Below are 18,462 nucleotides of genomic sequence, written 5' to 3'. Positions count from 1 at the left end.
CTATGTGTCTCATCAAGCAGGATAGAAGAAAGGAAGTTTTATATTATTTACATCTAGAAAGGGGTGGGAGGGGCTTATTTTTGGTTTTTATTTTTATTATTAATGGATTTTGCTCTGATGCAGCCTGCAAAGCTCCTCTTCCATGCATGCAGCAGAAACCCAGGGTCACATTTCTCTGTGAGAGGACACCCAGGGGTGGGAATGAGATATCCAGGGATGGGAATGGGATATCCAGGAGTGGGAATGGGATATCCAGGGGTGGGGATGGGATATCCAGGGGTGGGGATGGGATATCCAGGGGTGGGAATGGGATATCCAGGGGTGGGGAAGGGATATCCAGGGGTGGGAATGGGACATCCAGAGGTGAGGATGGGATATCCAGGAGTGGGAATGGGATATCCAGGGGTGGGGATGGGATATCCAGGAGTGGGAATGGGATATCCAGGGGTGGGGATGGGATATCCAGGGATGGGGATGGGACACCCAGGGGTGGGAATGGGACACTTAGGGGTGGGAATGGGATATCCAGGAGCGGGTATGGAATATCCAGGAGTGGGAATGGGACCTGTCCATCAGTGGCAGCCGCAGGATTTCACCACCATGTTCCGGTGCTTCTTGAGGATGACGTTGTTGTTGCTGTCATAGTAGAGGACAGAGGTGGCACTGAGCTTGGTGGGGGCACAGCACGCCTTGGGGACAGCCTCAGGCTTCATCAGGTGGACCTGGGGGATGGATGGAGCCTGTCAGTGCCAGCAAACGTGGCTCCAGGCAACAGAAAAAAGCGTCAAACCGACCAAAAAACCCTGGGTGAATGGGGGGATTATTTCCATCTTTTTGCAAAAATATTTATTCTAAACTCCAGGCAGTCCCTGCTGCGGTTTATATTGGATCAGGGCTCATGGCACTGCGTGGGCCAGGCAGCCCCTTCATTAATTTGGGATTTCAGGGCCCTTTTTCTCACAAAAATAGACAAATGACTAAAAAAACCCCCCATAAATCAGCGCAGCACGAGTCAGGCTCCGCTGCGGGCGGGGGGGCACTGGGTGTTGTTCCAACAGAGATTCTCCACCCCAAACTTCAAACCTAAAGTCCATAACACCTCTGTGAACATGACTGAGTTTTGGGATGATTTTTTCCTGCTCAGGACACACTTTATCCCAGGGCAGCAGCCGGAGGGAGCCTCACAGGACACACAGAGCCCTCGCTGGCTGCCCTGACATGTGCAATTAATTTATGGCCGGGGCAGCCGAGCTCTTCCAGCTCGGAAGTCCGGTGTTTTTGCTGTCCAAACCCTGCTATTTGCAGCTCAGGCTGTGGCTGGCACAGCCCCACAGCTGCCTTTGCCCTGGCTCTTCCCAGAAGGGCCAGATCCAGGTGATTCACATCCTGCCCCAACCGCTCCGTTTTGGGAACAGCGCTGGGTTTAGGGGTGATGGGTGGGTGTAGAGGGGGGGGAAAGTTCCTCCCTGCTTCTGCCAGGATGGTTCCCAGCCCCCAGATGGGTCCTGGAAGCTTTGTTAATGTCAAAATTAAACACCTTCAAAGGCTGGGCCGAGGGCTCGGCGCTCCCTGTAATTAACAGCGAGCACCGGAGCCGCGCTGGCTCTGCCATTGGGAAACCAAACACTCACAGGGCAGGAAATTCCAGAAATTAAAGCACTGGCTGGGATGTGGGGTGGGTTTGGGAAAAAGGAAAAAAAAAAAAAAAAAAAAAAAAACAACCCCAAAAACACCAAGGCATTAAAGTTTTCTTGCTCAGAATATGCTGAGCCCAACTTTTGGGTGCCGGGGCTGTGGATAAACTCTTGGAAACAGCTGGGGTGGAGGATGCAGGGATGACACCGAGACTTTTTTGGGAAGAGCAGGGGGGCTCTGGTGTGCCCTGGGCTTGTCTCTGCTCCCCAGCTTGGTGTCAGGGGAGAGGAACCATTAAGCTGTGAGAAATCATCAGTTTTACCCGAGCTGCTGTGAAACTGGAACAGGATTGTGTGAGTCAGGAAATCAAGAGTTGAGGGAGCTCTGGAATTACAAAATCCTGCTGTTGTACCCTTCTGGTTGAGGGTGAGGGACAGAGCTTGGTGCCCTCGCTCTGGGTTTCTCCATGAATACCTTGAAATTCCATATTGGAACCTCCTGCGAGCCTGTGGTGGGGGCCAGCCTGTGAGCAGCCATCCAGATGTGTGAGGACCCTTCCAGATGTGTGAGGACCCTTCCGGATATACGAGGACCCTTCCAGATGGGCATGAACCCACCCAGATGTGCACATACCCACTTACTCTTTATTTCAATCAGGAGCCCAACTGCATCCTCCTGCCTAAACACCCTCAAAGCTCATCCCAAAATCCCAGTTCTTCTTCAGGACCTGCCAGGCTCTGACTGCTCCCCAGGACCCTGAGTGTCCTTCCAGGGCTGCCCTGGTGGGCTGCACTGACCAGGGACTGCAGGATGGCGTGGTTGGTGGCATTCATGCAGGAGTCCAGTGGGAATGCACACTCCCCCTCGCAGTAGTAAGCTGAGTATCCCTGTGGAGCAATCACCCAGTCCTGCACACACAAAAAAAAAAAAAAAAAAAGGGATTACATCGAGGGCTTCACCCTTCTGTGCCCCCTCATCCATTCCCCACCTGCACAAACAACTCAGCCACCTCCTCCCTCTGCCAGCAGCAAGGGTTTATTTTGATTTTTTGGGCTGAGCCATGAGTTGTTCGGGGTCACCGGTGGGGTTTGGGGTTGTGGCAGTTCATGTTTGCCTTCCCATCTCCTGGGATGGTTTCACGGGCAGGAAAATCCAGCCTGGGAGGGAACCCAGAGTGGGGGGAATGGAATAATTTTTGTCATTTACTTCTCCCAGCAGACAAGTACCAGCCAGCCGAGGTCCTGGAAGCTGACGTAGAGCTCGTGGCGCCGGCAGGCCTGCCGCCCATCTGTGACATGGACATCATCTGTGGGGAAAGGGGACAGGCAATTTCAGCCCTGGAATCCTCCATCCCACCCTTCCCCTGCAGTCATCCCCCCCCCCCCCCCCCCAGAAGATGGACACAGCCCCTGGGATTGGGATTAGCCCCGGAGAGCCAAAGGAGAGGAGCCTTTGTTGCTTCACAAAGGGAAAGGTGGCTCCAGACTGGCCTATAAATTGATATTCCAATATTAGGATGAAGGAATTCAGCCTTGGAAGGGTTAAACCCCAGCTTGGCTCATTTTGAGGGTTTCCCAAACTCAGTGGTTTCAGGGCCTTCCTGCTCCCCTCCTGCCTGAGTTTTCTGGAGCTGTGACATCTTCCCAGGGCTCCAAAAGTGAAGGCAATGAGGCAAAAATTCCAATATTCAGTAATTCTGAAACACTCACAAAACACCATTTCCTTGAGGGCATCCAACCCAAACCCTCTCTTCACCTCCCAAACTGCAAAAACCTCCAATCCTAAAACCTCAGAACTTTTTTGCTTGGGCCAAAAATTGGGATTTCAAGGTACTGACGAGCAGAGCCTCGTGTTTTCCATAGGGCTCCCTCCTCCTCCAGAAAAAATACCTTACCAAAAATTCCCGGGAGCTTGTTTGGGTGCGGGAGGTCGTTGGATTTCTTGGGCTGCTTCCTCCTGGGGGATTTGGCTGCTCGTGTGACACGGGCAGGGCTGGGGCTGGCTCGGAAAAATGTCACCATGAAGGGTTGCTTGGAACGGGGTCCCCGGCGCCCCAGGAGCCCGGCTGATCCTGGATCCACGCTGTGCCCTGTGGGGACAGGACCATGGGAGGGTTTGTCCTCAAATAGAATTCATTTGGTTAAAGCAGAGATTAAAAAAAAAAAAAAAAAAAAAAAGGGATTTTGCAGCAGGAGCTGTGGTTTTGGCATCCCAAGGGGTTGGAGCCCCCTGAGGATCTTGTTATAAAAAGTGGTCACATGGGATTATTTAGGGATTAAAACCAAATTTCCCCTTTGCCCCTGTGGAGGGAAAGGAATGGATGGGGCGTTCCTGGTTGGGATTCCTCCTGCCATGGAAGAGGATCTGCTCTTTGTGTGCCTTCCCACCTGGGAAAGGCACTGCTGGAGCAGATTTAATTCCATGGGGAAAAGAGGGTTAATCCTCTGCCACACACACAGAGGATCCCTCCAGCTAAGGAGTTCATTAAGTGTTAATGGGGTTAATTACAATCCATGCCATCAGAAGCTGCAAGCCCAGACTGCTGGCACTCATCACAGCTGGAAATTTAAAATTGCACTGAGATCAACCCCCCCACCACCACATCCCACGGCACTGAGAGGACTCCAGTTCCTGGGAATTTGGCCCCAAACACCGCAGGCAGGTCGGGCAGACTCACCATCATCAGTCTCCACATAGAGCCTCAGCCCCAGGTTGTATTTCTGATCCATTGACCAGTGGTTGCTGGCGGCCGTGACATCAAACACCAGCCAGCCCTCTGTCCCAGCACGCAGGTCCTGCACATCCAGCAGGAACAGGTCAGATTCCCTACAGAAGCAGGGGGAAAGGAGCAGGTGAGTAACAGCACCCAAAGGGCTCCAGCAGGGAGGATAATTAATGGAAATGACTCCTCGGAGCTGTGTCCGGACAGATCCCGGCTCTCGGTGCCACCGGCTGTGCCGGACACCGTGGGGAGCTGTCCTGGGAAAAGCTCCCTCCCCACCCAGGTGGAAATGCCAGGGTGTGGCACTGCCCTGTGGGAAAGTGTGGGAGCAGCCGGACACGGCTGGGGTGGGGTGGGAAGGGAAAACCTGGAGCTGCTCCCCATACCTGCCTTGGTCCTCACCATCTTCATCCCAGTTCCCATCCCCATCATCTTCATTTCCATCCCCATCACCTCATTCCCACTGCCATTCTCCTCTTTTTCAGTTCCATTCCCATTCCCATTCCCATTCCCATTCATCTTCATTCCTGTACACACACCCATTCTTGAAATCTTCATCCCCCATTCCTGACATCATCATCCCCATTCCCATTTTCATTCCTGTACCTATCCGTATCCCCATCAACCTTGTTTCCATTCCCATCTTCTTCATTCCCTTACCCATTCACATTTTCATTCCCACTCCTTTCCCATCCCCACCCTCTTCATCTCCGTCCCCATCCCCTGCATTCTCACCCCCATTCCCATCATCTTCAATCCCACACACTTTTCCCAACTCCATCATCTTCATCTTGATCTCCATTCCCACCCCCAATCATCTTCATCCCTATCCCCATCCCCTGCATTCTCACCCCCACTCCCATCATCTTCATTCCCATTCCCATTCCCATTCCCATTCCCATTCCCATTCCCATTCCCATTCCCATTCCCACCTTCTTCACTCCCACACCCTTTCCATCTTCTTCACCCCATCATCTTCATCCTGATCCCCATCCCCATCCCTAATCCCATCCCCATCATCCCACACCCATCTTCTTCATGCCACACCCACTCCCACCACCTCCATCCCCATTCCCACCCCCCTCATCCTCATTCCCACCCCTCTTCCAGCCGTTCCCAGCCTGTCACCTGTTGGAATGCTGGCCAGCCACCTCGTAGATGCTGATGTGGAGGCTGCTGTTGCCGTGGCTGAGGACACCCCGGGATTTGTAGATGCGGAACTCTGCGGCCGTCACGGCCTCTCCCGCTGGCACCTGGGTCAGGTCGAACCTGAACTCCTTCCAGTAGGGTTTGGGTGAGAACAGGTCCCGGTCCTGCTCCACTGAGGAGCAAAAAAAGGGGTCAGGGATGGCTGATCCAAGCCTGGAACCTCCCCACTCAGCCCCACCACATGGATTTTGAGGACAAAGCTGCTGGTTCTGAGCCGCTCGCCCTTGGTTGGAAATTTCCATCTCCTGAGAGTTTGTATGGAGATGCAGCCTCTCCTATTCCTGTGATTTATTTTGCTGTAAACCCATCAGCTTCCCCTCCCAGCCCTCTTCCTTTATTATTAATTAAAGTTAAAATAATTTCAATTAGAATTCAAAGAACAAATGCTGGCTATGGGAGCAGCACAGAGACCGTGCCGTGCTTTAGGGGCTGCAGCTTTTTGTGCTTCATTAAAAGGTGAAAAACACACACATAAAAAAAAGAGATATTTGGGGGTCAGCAGGAGCAACTGGAGCAGGAATTTGAGTTTTCCAAACTTTTCCTGCTGCAGGCAAGCCCAGGGCTCATCTGGGCCATCACAGGTCCAAAAGATTTGTCCACAAGTCAAAATTTATCCACAAGTAAAGATTTTCAGGTTGTGTGTTTTTGGGGATTTGCGGGGAGGATTATCAGGTCATTGCTCTGTAAAAAAACCCCTCCCTTTTTCCTGAAAACTCCTTATTTATCCATCACACTGGAACAGGAAAAATCTGATTTTATTTTGTTCGTCTCTCAAGAATAAACCTTCTTTTCTCTATGGTAATGCAGCCCCCACAGTTTTGCTAATGTGCAATTATTTGCTTCAAATTGTTCTTCAAAAATATCCCAATCTTCCTAGTCTAAGTATAATTAAAGTTTGTGATTAAATATGATTCAATGTGACTAAAGCTTCTCCTGCTTCAGGCACAAAAGCAACGTAACCCATTTGACCTGGCGCTTACTTTTAAAACTAAACCAAATAATTAACTAAATAAAAAAATAAACATTTTAAATACATTTTTTTAACCAGTTCCGAGGGATGGGGGGGGGGGGAAATATTCCAAATTTAATCTTGCCATTTCCATTAATACAGAGGGGAGCAGCGCATCCCTCCCAATCCGACGGCGAGATTTTACTTAATAACCCACAAGATATTATTTCCTTTTTTTTTTTTAATTTTTATTTTTCCCTTTTTTTGACCCCCCCTTTTTTTTTTTTTTTTTTTTTTTTTTTTTTTTTTAGTAAATCCCACATTCCATCCAGCTCCTGGCCTCACCACAAGTTGTGTTATAAAAAAAGCTCAGGGCCAGGCAGGGAGGGCGGATGCGGAGAACGCTTCCTGCTCCGGCGGGGCGGCTGCCAGCTGTGGGATGAGGATGCTGTGGGGACCTAACCCAACCCCTGTCCCCCCAGACCCTCTGGTTTTATTCTCCTGGATTATTGGTTCTGCCAAAGCTGCCGAGGCCTCTTGGAGCTCGCAAAATTCTTAAATTTCCCCCCCAAAACACAAGCAGAGGAGTCAACTCTGGTTTTGTAGCACTGGTAAACCCCCAGTGGGTGTCTCATGGTTGGTCCAGGGGACATTCAGGTACAGAGTTGTGTCCCCTTGGATGTTTTTGGTCACTTTTTGCTCCAAAACCTTTGGCTGGACCCTCACCCAGAGATGGGCAGAGGGATTTTTTTGTCAGAACCAAGGAGGTCACAGAGACCCCACACCAGTTTAAAAAAAAAAAAAAAGCCAAAAAGGTGATTTTCATCCCTAGAGATTAATGAAAGCCTCTGCTAAAATTTTTTATGAAACTTCTTGTAGATGTGGAGGTGATGGAGGGGTCTAGGAATGAAGGCAGAGGAAGAGATTTGGTGGGAGGGGAGCCCAGGGTCACCTTGGCAGTCAGAGAAATGCTAAAGGGGCTGCAATTAGCCGAGCTCCTTGATGAACTAAATAAGCTGGATCTGACAGCAATCTGTCTGTGTTTGGGGTGGAACTGTGAGAGGAATCTCTGAATTCTCTGCTTCTTCAGGGAGAAAAAAAAGGGAACCCCTTTAGAGGGGGAGGACCGAGGGAGAAGCTTCCCCTTCTGTGCCACAGCAGCTTGGAGAGGGCTCAACATCTCTGTGTTTGCTTCTAAAATAAAAACAGTTGTGAAATGAGAGCCCTGCAGAGCTGTGGCTGCTCAGATGCTGCTGGGGGTGTTCTGGAGGTGCCCCCCCAGCTGGTTTGGGGAGCCCAGGGTGCCTGGGAACCTGCCCCCGATTTGGGTTGACTCAGCCACACCACCAACCCTCAATTATCTGTGGGTGGATGATCCGGATTGCAGAGGAGACGCACTAAAAAAGCCCAACCCAAGTGCTCTGCTCTCCTTCCCCCCTCCTTTGGCATCATCCCGGGGAGCTGCTGCATCTTCCCCCTGAAGCTGAATGTCCCCTCTGTGCTCCCATCACCCCCCAAAAAATTGTATAAAAACGATTATGCACCAATATAAACAACTTTGTCGCCGTTCCCCTGGCAGGGGATGCCCAGCTCCATCTCAGCTGAGCCTCCTGGTGTCTCCCAGTCCCTGAGCATTCCCAGATCTCTTCCCAGATCCCACCCTTCCTCCTGCTCCCCAGGTTATTCTTAGCTGCACGTTTTTCATTGTGCACTTGCTGGGCTTCTATAAACTGTGCATCAGTCGTAATTACCAGTCCTGGCTGCTCCCAGTGGGTCCCCACGATCATTTCAGACACCAAATTAAAAGCAAATGCCAGGATATTCAACCACATCAAGTGCTCTGGGTCCTAAAATAGGTTTAAAGGAGATGCAGGGAAGATGCTGTCGTTCACTAGCTAGCAGGAAAAAATAAGCTCTGGAGGCTTTGTGAAGTGGGGAGGGATTTAGGAGTTATCCCAACATATCCAGACTCTCAGTTTGCCTCATGGGTGTTTCCTTCATCCTCCTGGAATGAGTGCTGGGGCTGCAGGACACAGGGCTTGGCTCTGGGCACCCCCAGTCCAGCTACTTTTGGCTGGGACACAGCCTTGGCTCCTTCCTTACATGCACCTCCATCTGGGAGCACCGTGTCACAGGTGGATCCCAGGGATTTATTTGGGAAGCTTTTCCCATTACAACACACAGAGGGTCCATCCAGAGCACTGGCACCTCGGCACAGGCTGCCCTGGGGTGGATGCCCAGAAGAAGAGGCTCAAATGGCTGCAAAATGAAGCCAGGGGTGGGAAAATCCTGAGTCAGCTGCTGACAGCAGCTGGATTTCAGTGGTAATTGTGTGGGGGCAAGGGCAGTGGGTGATGAACTTAGAGTGTGGAGTGGGGCAGTACATCCCAACTCATAAAATCCAATTAAAGAGGCTGCTCTGAGCTCCCACCCCACATTTAGGGCTCCCTGAAGTGCCTGGGGTGCTGTGGCTGTTTTTGCCGAGGTGTCCTGCATTCCTCTCCAGTGCTCCCTGGATTTTCCAGGAAGATGTTTGGCTGTGGGCACAGCTTCATCCCAAAGAGCCACAGGGGAGTCCAGCCACATGGAATCACAGACTGCTTTGGGTTGGAAGGCACCTCAAAGTTCATCTAATTCCAACCCTTTGCCATGGGCAGGGACATCTTCCAATAATGCAGGAGCCATGGATGCCAGGAGGGAAAGGGGGGAGGTGTGTGCTGTGGGAATGCTGTGAGTGCCCTCAACCCCTCCTCATCACGAATCTCTGCTCCACAATTGCACCTTGCCCATATCCACGACTCACAGCTGAGAAGAAATCCCAAAGCCCCCCCTCACCCTGCTTAAAACCCCAACAACACGTCTGGGTGCCCAGCGAGGGCACAGAAATAGCACAGGTCAGGCTTTATCCTCACTCTGGGAGGAACAAAAGAGATGGGATGGGTGGATCACAAAACACAACTGGGGGTGCTCTGGCTGCCCCTGCCCCCCAAACTGGGCCATGTTTGTGCTCCAGGGAGGTTTGTCATTCCCCCTTCCCAGGAACAAGGTGTGCTGTCGGGAGCTGCGCTCCGGCCCGGCTCACACAGAGGGGTGGCTGCAAGCAAAGAAGTCCAGGTGCCCAATGGGGCACAGACTTTACCCAATTTGCATGTCCCATCTGGATAATTGTGCAGCTAATTATGTATGCAAATGAGAGCTGGCCTTCTCCCACAAGAAAACCCTTATTTAATTAACATGAAGGGGCTGATGAAGCTGCAGAAATCAAAGCCATTCAAATTGAAGGCTGGAGCTGTGCTCCCCAACTCTCTTGGCTACTCCAGGAGCACTGGGAAGGGGAGCAGTGCCCCTGTGTCTGCACCCCTGTACCAGCAGTGGCACTTCCCTGAGCATCCTTGAGCATCCCACTCTCCCCTGAGCATCCCATCAAACCTGACCATTTCAAAGCCCGTTTTGGTTCTTGGGTGTTGTCCCAAGTGCAGGGGGGATTTGGTGCTTCAGTTTTTGTCACCATCACTCTGAGCTTTCCCAGGATGACGAGCTCCACCATTTCCCTCAGGACTCTGGAGGGGAGTTGGGTTCCTGCACCTGTGGGCACCCCAAGCACCTGAGTCTGTCCCAGGGAGACTCCTCACACCCACACGTGGTACAGGAGCGTAGGAATGAGTGGGAGACACCTCTACAGCCCGTCCCTTGCCAAAACCTCATCCCAAGGGTGAAGATCCCCCTCCCTGCCTCCAATCTCCAAATAGAGATTCTCCCCATCCTCAAAGGTTGCGGGAGACTTTGCATTTTGGGAATCTCTTGAAGCAATGAGCAGTGGCAGGGGAAAGCTCCGTATCCCAACTCCTGGTCTGCAAATCCTACTGGGTTCAGGCCACCCCAGTGTCTGCTCTGGGAGAGGACTCATCCCTTCCCGAGTATTTGTGGCCCCTCTGCTACTGGGAACATCTCTACTGCTGCTCCAGCAGCTGCCTGGAAATACGATGGATGCTGGAGCTGGAGCCTGGTAACCAGCTGGACAGGATTCCAGCAATAATTAACAGCCTCGAGGATTTTATTTGGAGCTGATTCAGTGTCCCATCGAGGGTCACCCTGCTGCTGGCACCAGAGCTGCTGTTCCTGCCTGTCCTGAGCCCCACCTTGTGCCCACCGAAAAAGGGGAGAGCAGGGTGGGCGAGCGTCCCTCAGCTCCCCCTTGCTTCAGGACATTCCCCTTCTCCATTTCCCCTTTTTAAACGGGGATTCTTCCCGGCCACTTTCACCCAGAACCCGCGTCCATCACCGCTGCTCTCCCCGTTATTGAGCTAAACTTGAGAAAAGTTCCTTATCTGAGCAAGAACGCCCTGAGAAACCACCCCAGGGCCGAGGGATGCTCGGAGCTGTCGGTACCACAATCACAGACCCGGAATTCGGGCTGGGGTCAGCTCAGCCCCGTGTGCCCGTCCCGCCGGCCGCTGTCCCCTGGTGTCCCCTGGTGTCCCCTGGTGTCCCCTCGGTGCCTTCCCGGCTCCGCGCTGTCCTGCCCGTCCACTCCTGTCTGCTTTTGTCCCCCCGGTCCCCCCAGGTCCTGCCCAACCCGCCCGGATCGTCCCCGTGCGCTCCCGTGCCTCCACAAGCTCCGCTCGCTCCGGTGCGCTCCGATCCCCCCGGTCCTGTCAAAACCTCCGGGATCCTGCCCGCACGTCCCGGTATCACCTCCCGGTACCCTCGGTGAGCCTCGGTGTGCTCCGATAGTCCCGGTGACCCCCGGTCCTGCCAAAGCCACCGAGATCCTGCCCGCACATCCTGGTACTCCCTTGTGCGCTCCGGTCCTCCCCATGCCCCGCACATCCCGGTGTCCCGCGGTGCTCCCCATGCCCCGCACATCCCGGTGTCCCGCGGTGCTCCCCATGCCCCGCACATCCCGGTGTCCCGCGGTGCTCCCGGTGCTCCACAGCGGCTCTCACCCATATTGACGAGGCTGACCACGGTGTCTGCTCGGCTCACGACGCTGCCGGGAGGGGGGCTCTGCGTGCTGAGCCCGGTGAGCACCGGGCGCGACACCGCCGCTTCCTCGCCCTCCTCCTCCTCCTCGCCGGCCACGGCGTGGTACAGATCGAGCATGAAGAGCGGCGCGGCGGCGGCGGGGGCTCGGGTGGGGGAGCGGGGCCGGGGTCGGCCGGGCAGCCCCAGCACAGCCAGGATCTCCCGCTGCACATCCCGCCGCTCGCCGCCGCTCAGCCGCCTCTGCGGGACCCCGGCGGAGTGGAGCCGGCGGCGGAGGACGCTGCCGCTGCCCAGCTGGCACAGCACGGCCGCCACCCAGAGCAGAGCCACTGCCCCACGCCGCCCCCCGCCCGCCCCGTGCCCCGGCCCCATGGCACCGCCGGGACCCCCCGCCCGCCCCGGTGCGGTGCGGCCCCGGGCACCGGCACGGCCCCGGCTCCGGTCCCGGCCCGCCCCGGCGGGGCTCGGGAAAGGGATGGTCCCTCCAGCGGCACCGCCCCGGCCCCGGGACGTCCCGGCTGTCCCCGCCCGGAGGCTCCGGGGCATGGGGAGCATCGCTGGGCACGAGGAGCGACGGGTGCTCAAAGCCGCAGAGACCCAAATTCATGGGAAACCATCCCTAGGGATGCTTATCCTCGTAGTCATCCAAACCCTTGTGCTCCCATCCTCACTCACGCCCAAAATCATGGGCACACATCTCTAGAGATGGTCCTGCTTGTCAGAGAACAAATCCATGGAGATCCATTCCTAATTAGGGATGCTTATCCCATGGGCACCCACTTCTAAGGAGGGAAGCCCTTCTCTTGTGAGAACCCAAACCCAGAGGCACCACCCTCCCTGGCACCGAAATCCGTGAGCATCCACACCTGGGGATACTCACCCGTGTGGAAAACCAAACCCAGGGGCACCCACCTTCCCTGGCACCCAAATCCACGAATACTCACCCACCCACAAGGGCACCCAAATTCTTGGACACCCCCTTGCATCCCTTCCCCTCACAAGCACCCACCTCCCCACCCCACTGAGCACCCTCACCAGCCTCACCCACCCACCTGGACCATTTAGTTTTGGGGCTGGGTGGTTCCCTGCTCCATCCCACAAGAAAACCTGCGTGCAAACACCCCAAAACTTCCACAACCACTACCTTCCCACATGGGATAACCAGCTCCAGCTCATCCTTACAAAGCTAACACTGGGGAATAAAGCAGGAGGCAAGATCATTTATTACCGCAAGCAATTTTAATACAAAAAATGTGCCTGGTTTTTAAACAATTCATTGGTAGAGCTTCAGTTTTGCCTCAATTTGAAACCAATTGAGAGAATCACACAGCAACACGGTCAGAGCCGGAGAGGAACAATATTTAATAAATACAGGAGCTGTGGAGAGCCCTCGCCCCCGGCCCGTCTCCTGGTCACTTGGTCAGTTGGATTTTATTACAAAGAAAAAGGAGCGTACAAAAGCGAGACAGGACTTGCAGCGAGTGTGCTGGTGAGACTCATTTCAAGGACAAGCAACTGTGCGTGTAAGTCCAGATTTCTCCTAGGAGCAGAGTTCACATCAATCTCAGCCTGGCTGGAAGTGGAATGACCAGTTAAATAATAAATAGGAAACAAAGAGATGTAGATAAAACAGTGATTGTGTAAGGAACGCCTCGGGGCAGGCTGGTTAAGCCGTGGATCCAGAAGAATCCTTGATTTTGGAGGGCCCACCACCTCTAAGGGAGTGATCCAGACCTGCAAGTGAAGCCCCTCCTCAAACCCCTCACCCTTGGTTTGTTCATTAAAAACAAAAGTTGTCAGGACAGTATTTTCAAGACAGCAAAATTGTCACGGCCTTTGCTGTAGTGTGTGCAAATTTTATTAAAGTCAAACTCCGCTTTCTTCAGGTAAAACCACATAGCTTTAAAAAAAATTGGAAACATAAGCCCCAAGTCCCCTCACCTCATGTTTCTCTGGTTGAGGTATCTGTGATTTACAAAAAGAGAGTTCCTTGAACACTGCAGGATTCAGGTCTTTGCTTTTAAATATAATTTACCTTGCTGAGACAGCAAGTTAAGTTTATAAAGATGCATTTAGGAAACAATCCTAAAAGATAAAGCAGGTTCACACCCTGCACCGCGCAGAAATCCTATTTATATTTTAGTTTTTCTTTACACTTTCACATCTTGACCTTTTTTTTTTTTTTGCTTCCTTTTTTTAAATCTTTTTCTTGATTTTTTTTTTCTTTCTCTCCCACGTTTCAGTTTTCCAGGCCCCTCTCTAAACAGGGGTCACCGAGAGGCAATTTTTTTTTTTATCTACATAAATATTCACATGAAAATAGTAACTTACAAAAAAGAAAAAAAAAAACCCAAAAAAACCAAGAACCAAAACAAAAAAAAAAAACCAAATAAGGCAGCTTCATAACACAACTTCTCTTTTACACTTTTAACAATATAGTTTCTCCCATTTAGAATAAATATACATCCAATGTACGGGTTAAAAACTGGACACAGGTTGGGTGGGTTTGTCGGGTTGTTGTTGTTTTTTTTTTTTTGTTGTTGTTGTTTTTTTGTTTTTTTTAACCCCATCTCTCTCTCTCTCTCTCTCTCTCTCAGGAAAGGTGGCTGGTGTACAGTATTATCTTTTAGGACCTGGAGTTTTTGGGGTGGCAGTGGGCGTTTTCTTGGACATGGTGGGGATTTTGGAAGGTTTGGCAGCGGTTCCCCGGCGTGAGCTCTGCCCTCCAGCCGTGCTGCTCTCCGAGGTATCCGAACAAGCCGACTGAGTTTCCAGCAGGTCGAAGTCGGAGGCGTCGCTGCCCCTCCGGCTGCTGGCCCTGCTCCCCGTGCGGCTCCCGGCACGGCTCGTGGGGCGACTGGCTGCTTTTTTAGGATCTGCAAAAAAAAAAAAAAAAAAAAAAAAAAAAAAGCTCACGAAGCTGTGAGGAGGAAGGTTTGATCTTTCTCCCGGGTGCTTTTGATGCCTGAAGTTTTTGTTGTTGTGTTTGGGTGGGTGAAGACAGAATAGTTCTATTCCAGCTGGGGACTTGAGGAGAGTTTCTTCAAACCTCAGGGTCTGAGTATAAATGTGAAAAGAGGAGGGGGGGCAAGCAAGGAGGATGAAACATCATGATTTGAGGCTATTAATTGGACAGTTGACCTCTGTATGCAAGTGGAATCAAACCTATAAAAATGTGAGATCTCTTGACCAAGCTCTCCTCTGATTCCATCTTGAAGCCATCCAGGCAGTGGCACTGCCAGGGTGTCACCTTTGAAGGCCCCTCAATAAATATCCATTTTATTCCTCTTAACTCTGTCTAGCCTCTGTTCCAGTTCTTCCAGGCATCACTTCAATTTTTAGGTTTATATTTTTCAGATTCTGAACTGCATTAATATTAACTCCGAACCTCGTATTATCAAGTTCTCCTCACAGCTCAGTCAGACAAAACAATCCTTTTCCAGGCCCAGAACCAAGGACACCGCTGCAGCTTCAGCCCCAAAAAGTGCAAAGAACAGCAAATTGAGGAGGATGGGACTTCATAATCTGAAGCTGCAATTGGACAATTAACCCCAATATGGAAATGGACCAAAACTTTTAAAAGTGTGAAAACTCATGACCCAGGGTCCATCTTGGGTACAGCCATGACTGAGCTCTTGTACTGCCCAAGGTGTATACTTTAAAGGCCTTTTAATAAATGCCTACTTTATTCCTTTATCACCGTCCAGCCTCTGTTCCAAGCATCGCTTCCCCATCCCTGGATCAACACCAAAATCCCCAACTCCACTGTGGCTGCTTCCACCAGCACCCCTGAGAGGGGAGGTTCAACATCAGGGTTGATTCCTTCCCAAATTTCAGTAATCCCTTGGGAGTGCAGAGCTGTGCCAGCATCTCCTCCCCTACTGCCCATCCCTCAAATATTCTGTATTTTCTCCACTGCGCCGGGGGGGGGGGGGGGGGGGGAGTTTTTCCATCTTTTCCCTTCACTCACCTGCCCGAGTGGTTTTGGCACCTGTTGAGACTGGTGAGGAGCTGTTACTGGTGTCCCCAGCCAGCGAGGTGCGGCTGGAGTGGAAGGTGGGGCGCTTCAGCTTGCTGCCTGCTGAGGGGGTCACCTTGGGAGGAAGCACACACAGGACATCCTTCAGCTGTCACCTGCACCGTGACAGCCCCACATCACACCCCACATCAGATCCCCAGTAAAAATCTGGGCATTTAAGAAACCCCCATCTCAATGGTCAGGGAGGGCACAAGTTGCTGTTTCAGTTCTTAAAATAAAGGAAAAGCCCAAATCCTGAAAATTTGGAGGGGAATGGGGAGTTTGGGAGCTGCTGAAAGGGAATTTGTTGGGAAAAAGAAAATTCCAGGCAAAGCTGTTAAGAGACAGCACCAGCTGGGCTTGAAACCTCCACAAAAGGAATGTGCAATATGGAAAAATAGGGATTTTAGCATCCAAGCAGCTCAGGAGCATTTTGGAAAGTCAAGCCCAATTCGGAATCTTGAGTAGCACAACCCATAGTGGGGGGAGAGGTGCAGGGACACACCGCTCCTGAGGCAGCCAAATTGGAAACGTGATGAACAGGGACACAAAGCACAGCAGATCAGCTCTGGCTGCACCCTCAAACGATGCCTTTCCCGACCTTTGAGATGTTGGAAGTGCAGCTGGTGTGGGGTGAAGCAGCACAACAGGCAACTCTGCTCTCACTGCTGCTGCAGGAAGCCAAGGGGAAGGTGCCAGCAGGGTGAGGGCACCTGGATCCAGCTGAAAAAGGCAGCTCCAATTCCTGCTCACCATCCAAAGCTCTGGGTTTGGGGCTGCAGGAAAAGCCTGCCTGTGGTGTCCCCAGTACTGGGGGTTTCAGGGGGGCTGCATCCCTGGAGAGATGGACGCAGGCCCCAGAGGGTATTTCCCACAGAGCTTTAAAGCAACAGCTGGAGGGGTTTTCCTCCATCCTCTGCGGTTTTGTGATTTTTGGGAACCTCAGAAATGCTGGAATGTGATGAAACTGGAGCTGCAGGGGGAGAGGGGCAGCGGAGGGAATCAAAGTCCATTAAAACGTGATTTTCGATGTACCATTGTCATCATCAGAGATTTCAATTCTCATCCTTGATCCTATTTTAAAATAGGCAGCAAGCATCAATTCGGGGCATTTAGGAAAAGTGCTCCTGACCTCCTGGTGAATCAAATTGATCAATTTTGCACATGGAAGCACCACTGAGCAGGACACAGTTACCTCACCAGCGCGGTGAACCACCAGGATCTACCCAGTGCTTCTCACCACCCACTCACAAGGGCAGGAAAAGTCCACGAGGAGGCTGAAAACTTTAGGGAAACCAAAGTCTGAGCCCAAATTCATCCTCCTGGGAGCATCAAGGCAGTGGCTGGACACACCAGACGTGCTTCAACACGGTGAGAAACACAAGCTCTCCATAAAACTGGGGCGGCGTGGTTACGGTGCATGCGCTGTAGCTGATTTTCAAGTCTCAACTCGGCTCCTGGATTTCAATTTTTGGGAAGCCAAACACGGCCCCTTTCCAATAAAGCTCGGAAAATTAATATATTTTTCAAAGCACGAGAGGATTAAAGCAGTTTGGAAGCGGGTGAAGGTGAACTGAAAGAATTACTTCGCTCTGAAGCCGATATTTAAATTTTAATCCGAGTTGGAGACCCATGAAAAACGCCAAGAGTCGGAGCGTTAGCGGTGCTACAAGCGCTGCTCTACCATGAGGAAAGCGTTAAGAGCAGGCAGGGGAGTGGGATGACTCCGTGCCAGGGGCACTCCAGCCTGGCAGCAGCTCCTCGGGGCTGGCAGACCATACTCTACCTCGGCGCTCGGGAGCTGGAAGTCGGAATAATCGAATCCCCTCAGGGGGGTGCTCGCTTTACTGTTTATCAACCAGGGTTTGTCATAACATCGGGAGAAGTGATGTGCAGTCTGTGAAATGGAAAAGCCAAGGAAGGGAGGGGGGGGGGGGGGGAGAGGTGGGATGAGTGGTAAAAAAAAAAAAAAAAAAATAAAACAAGAGAAATGGGGGGAGTATCCGGAAAATGGGGAGGGAAACGGCACTAAAATGGAGCGAGAACCAAACAGGGATTACGTACATTAAAATAAAGGGAAAAAACCCAAAAGGTGATGAAATAATGACATGGTGGGGAAGGAGAGATGAGGGGTGATGGCTTCCTCCTGACACCACAGCCCAGCCTCGGGCACCAGGAGCCTTTGGCTGCACGGCGAGCGCTGGGGACTCTCCTGTGGAGCCACAGGGATCCAAATCTGGGCTGGAAACCTGGAAACCTGTCCTGCAGCATGCCACCCTCCAGCCCACCTGGACACCAGTGAGCACCTTTTAGAACCTTCCTCAATCCCCCAAACCCCAACCTTCCTCCTCCCTACACTTGCAGCTCCTCAGCTGGATTTTGGAGACCAGTGGTGTGTAAAGGGAAGGGAAAGCTTCACAGCCCTGGTGCCCACCTTGGCTCCGCTGGCTGGAGTGGCTGGGGAGGAGGGCATGGAGGCGCAGCTGTGGTTGCTCTGGCTGGCACTGGAGCTGGATCGTGTTGGGGAAGCTGCCCTGGAGGAAGGTTTGGATCTCCGTCCCCGTGACCGGAACGGGGTCATTCCCTGTGAGGCTCCTTCGGGCAGGATGAACTTCTCCCGCAGCTCCAGGTTGGTCCGTCCTCGTGCTGGAAGGGGAGAGAGGAGAATTCAGCTTTGGAGGGATCCAACATCCTCCAGGAGAGGCTGCAGGGCTGGGAGCAGCTTCCTTGGGTATCTCCCACTCGCCCATCTCCGAGGGCAGCGAAGCCACCCTGGTTCTGCTGCTCTGCCTTAAAACCACCTCCCGCCACGGATCAGCTCTTTGAGAAAGTGGCTGATTAAAAGCTGCCCCAGAGCCAGGAATTCACACTGGATGTTGTGTTCCTCTCTTGTGGAAAAGCATCCCAATGGCCTTGAAACTCAGCGTGTCACAACAGTGGCCA

At 52.4% G+C, this 18,462-nt stretch overlaps 2 protein-coding genes across 2 annotated transcripts in view; both read right to left on the bottom strand.

Moving 5' to 3' along the window:
* Nucleotides 1–572: 572 nt before the first annotated feature.
* On the bottom strand, nucleotides 573–12,056 carry LOC134053707 (bone morphogenetic protein 8B-like). The gene is made up of 7 exons (XM_062508851.1): nucleotides 11,462–12,056; nucleotides 5,486–5,678; nucleotides 4,313–4,461; nucleotides 3,530–3,724; nucleotides 2,862–2,941; nucleotides 2,433–2,543; nucleotides 573–722 (listed from the first exon to the last, which is right to left on the bottom strand). The coding sequence occupies exons 1-7, from the start codon at nucleotides 12,054–12,056 to the stop codon at nucleotides 573–575; spliced, it is 1,473 nt and encodes a 490-aa protein (XP_062364835.1).
* A 649-nt stretch (nucleotides 12,057–12,705) lies between these two features.
* MACF1 (microtubule actin crosslinking factor 1) overlaps nucleotides 12,706–18,462 on the bottom strand; it is a 135,701-nt gene continuing 129,944 nt past the window's right edge. The window contains exons 91-93 of the mRNA XM_062509220.1: nucleotides 17,954–18,165; nucleotides 15,472–15,595; nucleotides 12,706–14,377 (exon numbers count right to left, since the gene is read on the bottom strand). Of these exons, the coding sequence (XP_062365204.1) occupies nucleotides 14,121–14,377; nucleotides 15,472–15,595; nucleotides 17,954–18,165 (593 nt within the window). The 3' untranslated portion in view covers nucleotides 12,706–14,120. The remainder of the gene's footprint in view (nucleotides 14,378–15,471; nucleotides 15,596–17,953; nucleotides 18,166–18,462) is intronic.

Source organism: Cinclus cinclus, chromosome 26 (genome assembly GCF_963662255.1).
Source record: "Cinclus cinclus chromosome 26, bCinCin1.1, whole genome shotgun sequence".
Taxonomy (NCBI): Eukaryota; Metazoa; Chordata; class Aves; order Passeriformes; family Cinclidae; genus Cinclus; species Cinclus cinclus.
The sequence above is the reverse complement of the archived record's forward strand: the minus strand, read 5'-3'. Positions and strand labels throughout refer to the sequence as shown.

What these genes read in the sequence shown, in the direction of transcription:
- LOC134053707 (XM_062508851.1), bottom strand. Translation starts at nt 12,056, where the DNA reads ATGCTCCCCATGCCCCGGAGCCTCCGGGCGGGGACAGCCGGGACGTCC. An exon ending in CTATGTGGAGACTGATGATG is followed by an intron (nt 3,725 to 4,312) that starts GTGAGTCTGCCC and finishes CTGTCCCCACAG; the next exon opens with GGCACAGCGTGGATCCAGGA. An exon ending in CAAGCTCCCGGGAATTTTTG is followed by an intron (nt 2,942 to 3,529) that starts GTAAGGTATTTT and finishes CTTTCCCCACAG; the next exon opens with ATGATGTCCATGTCACAGAT.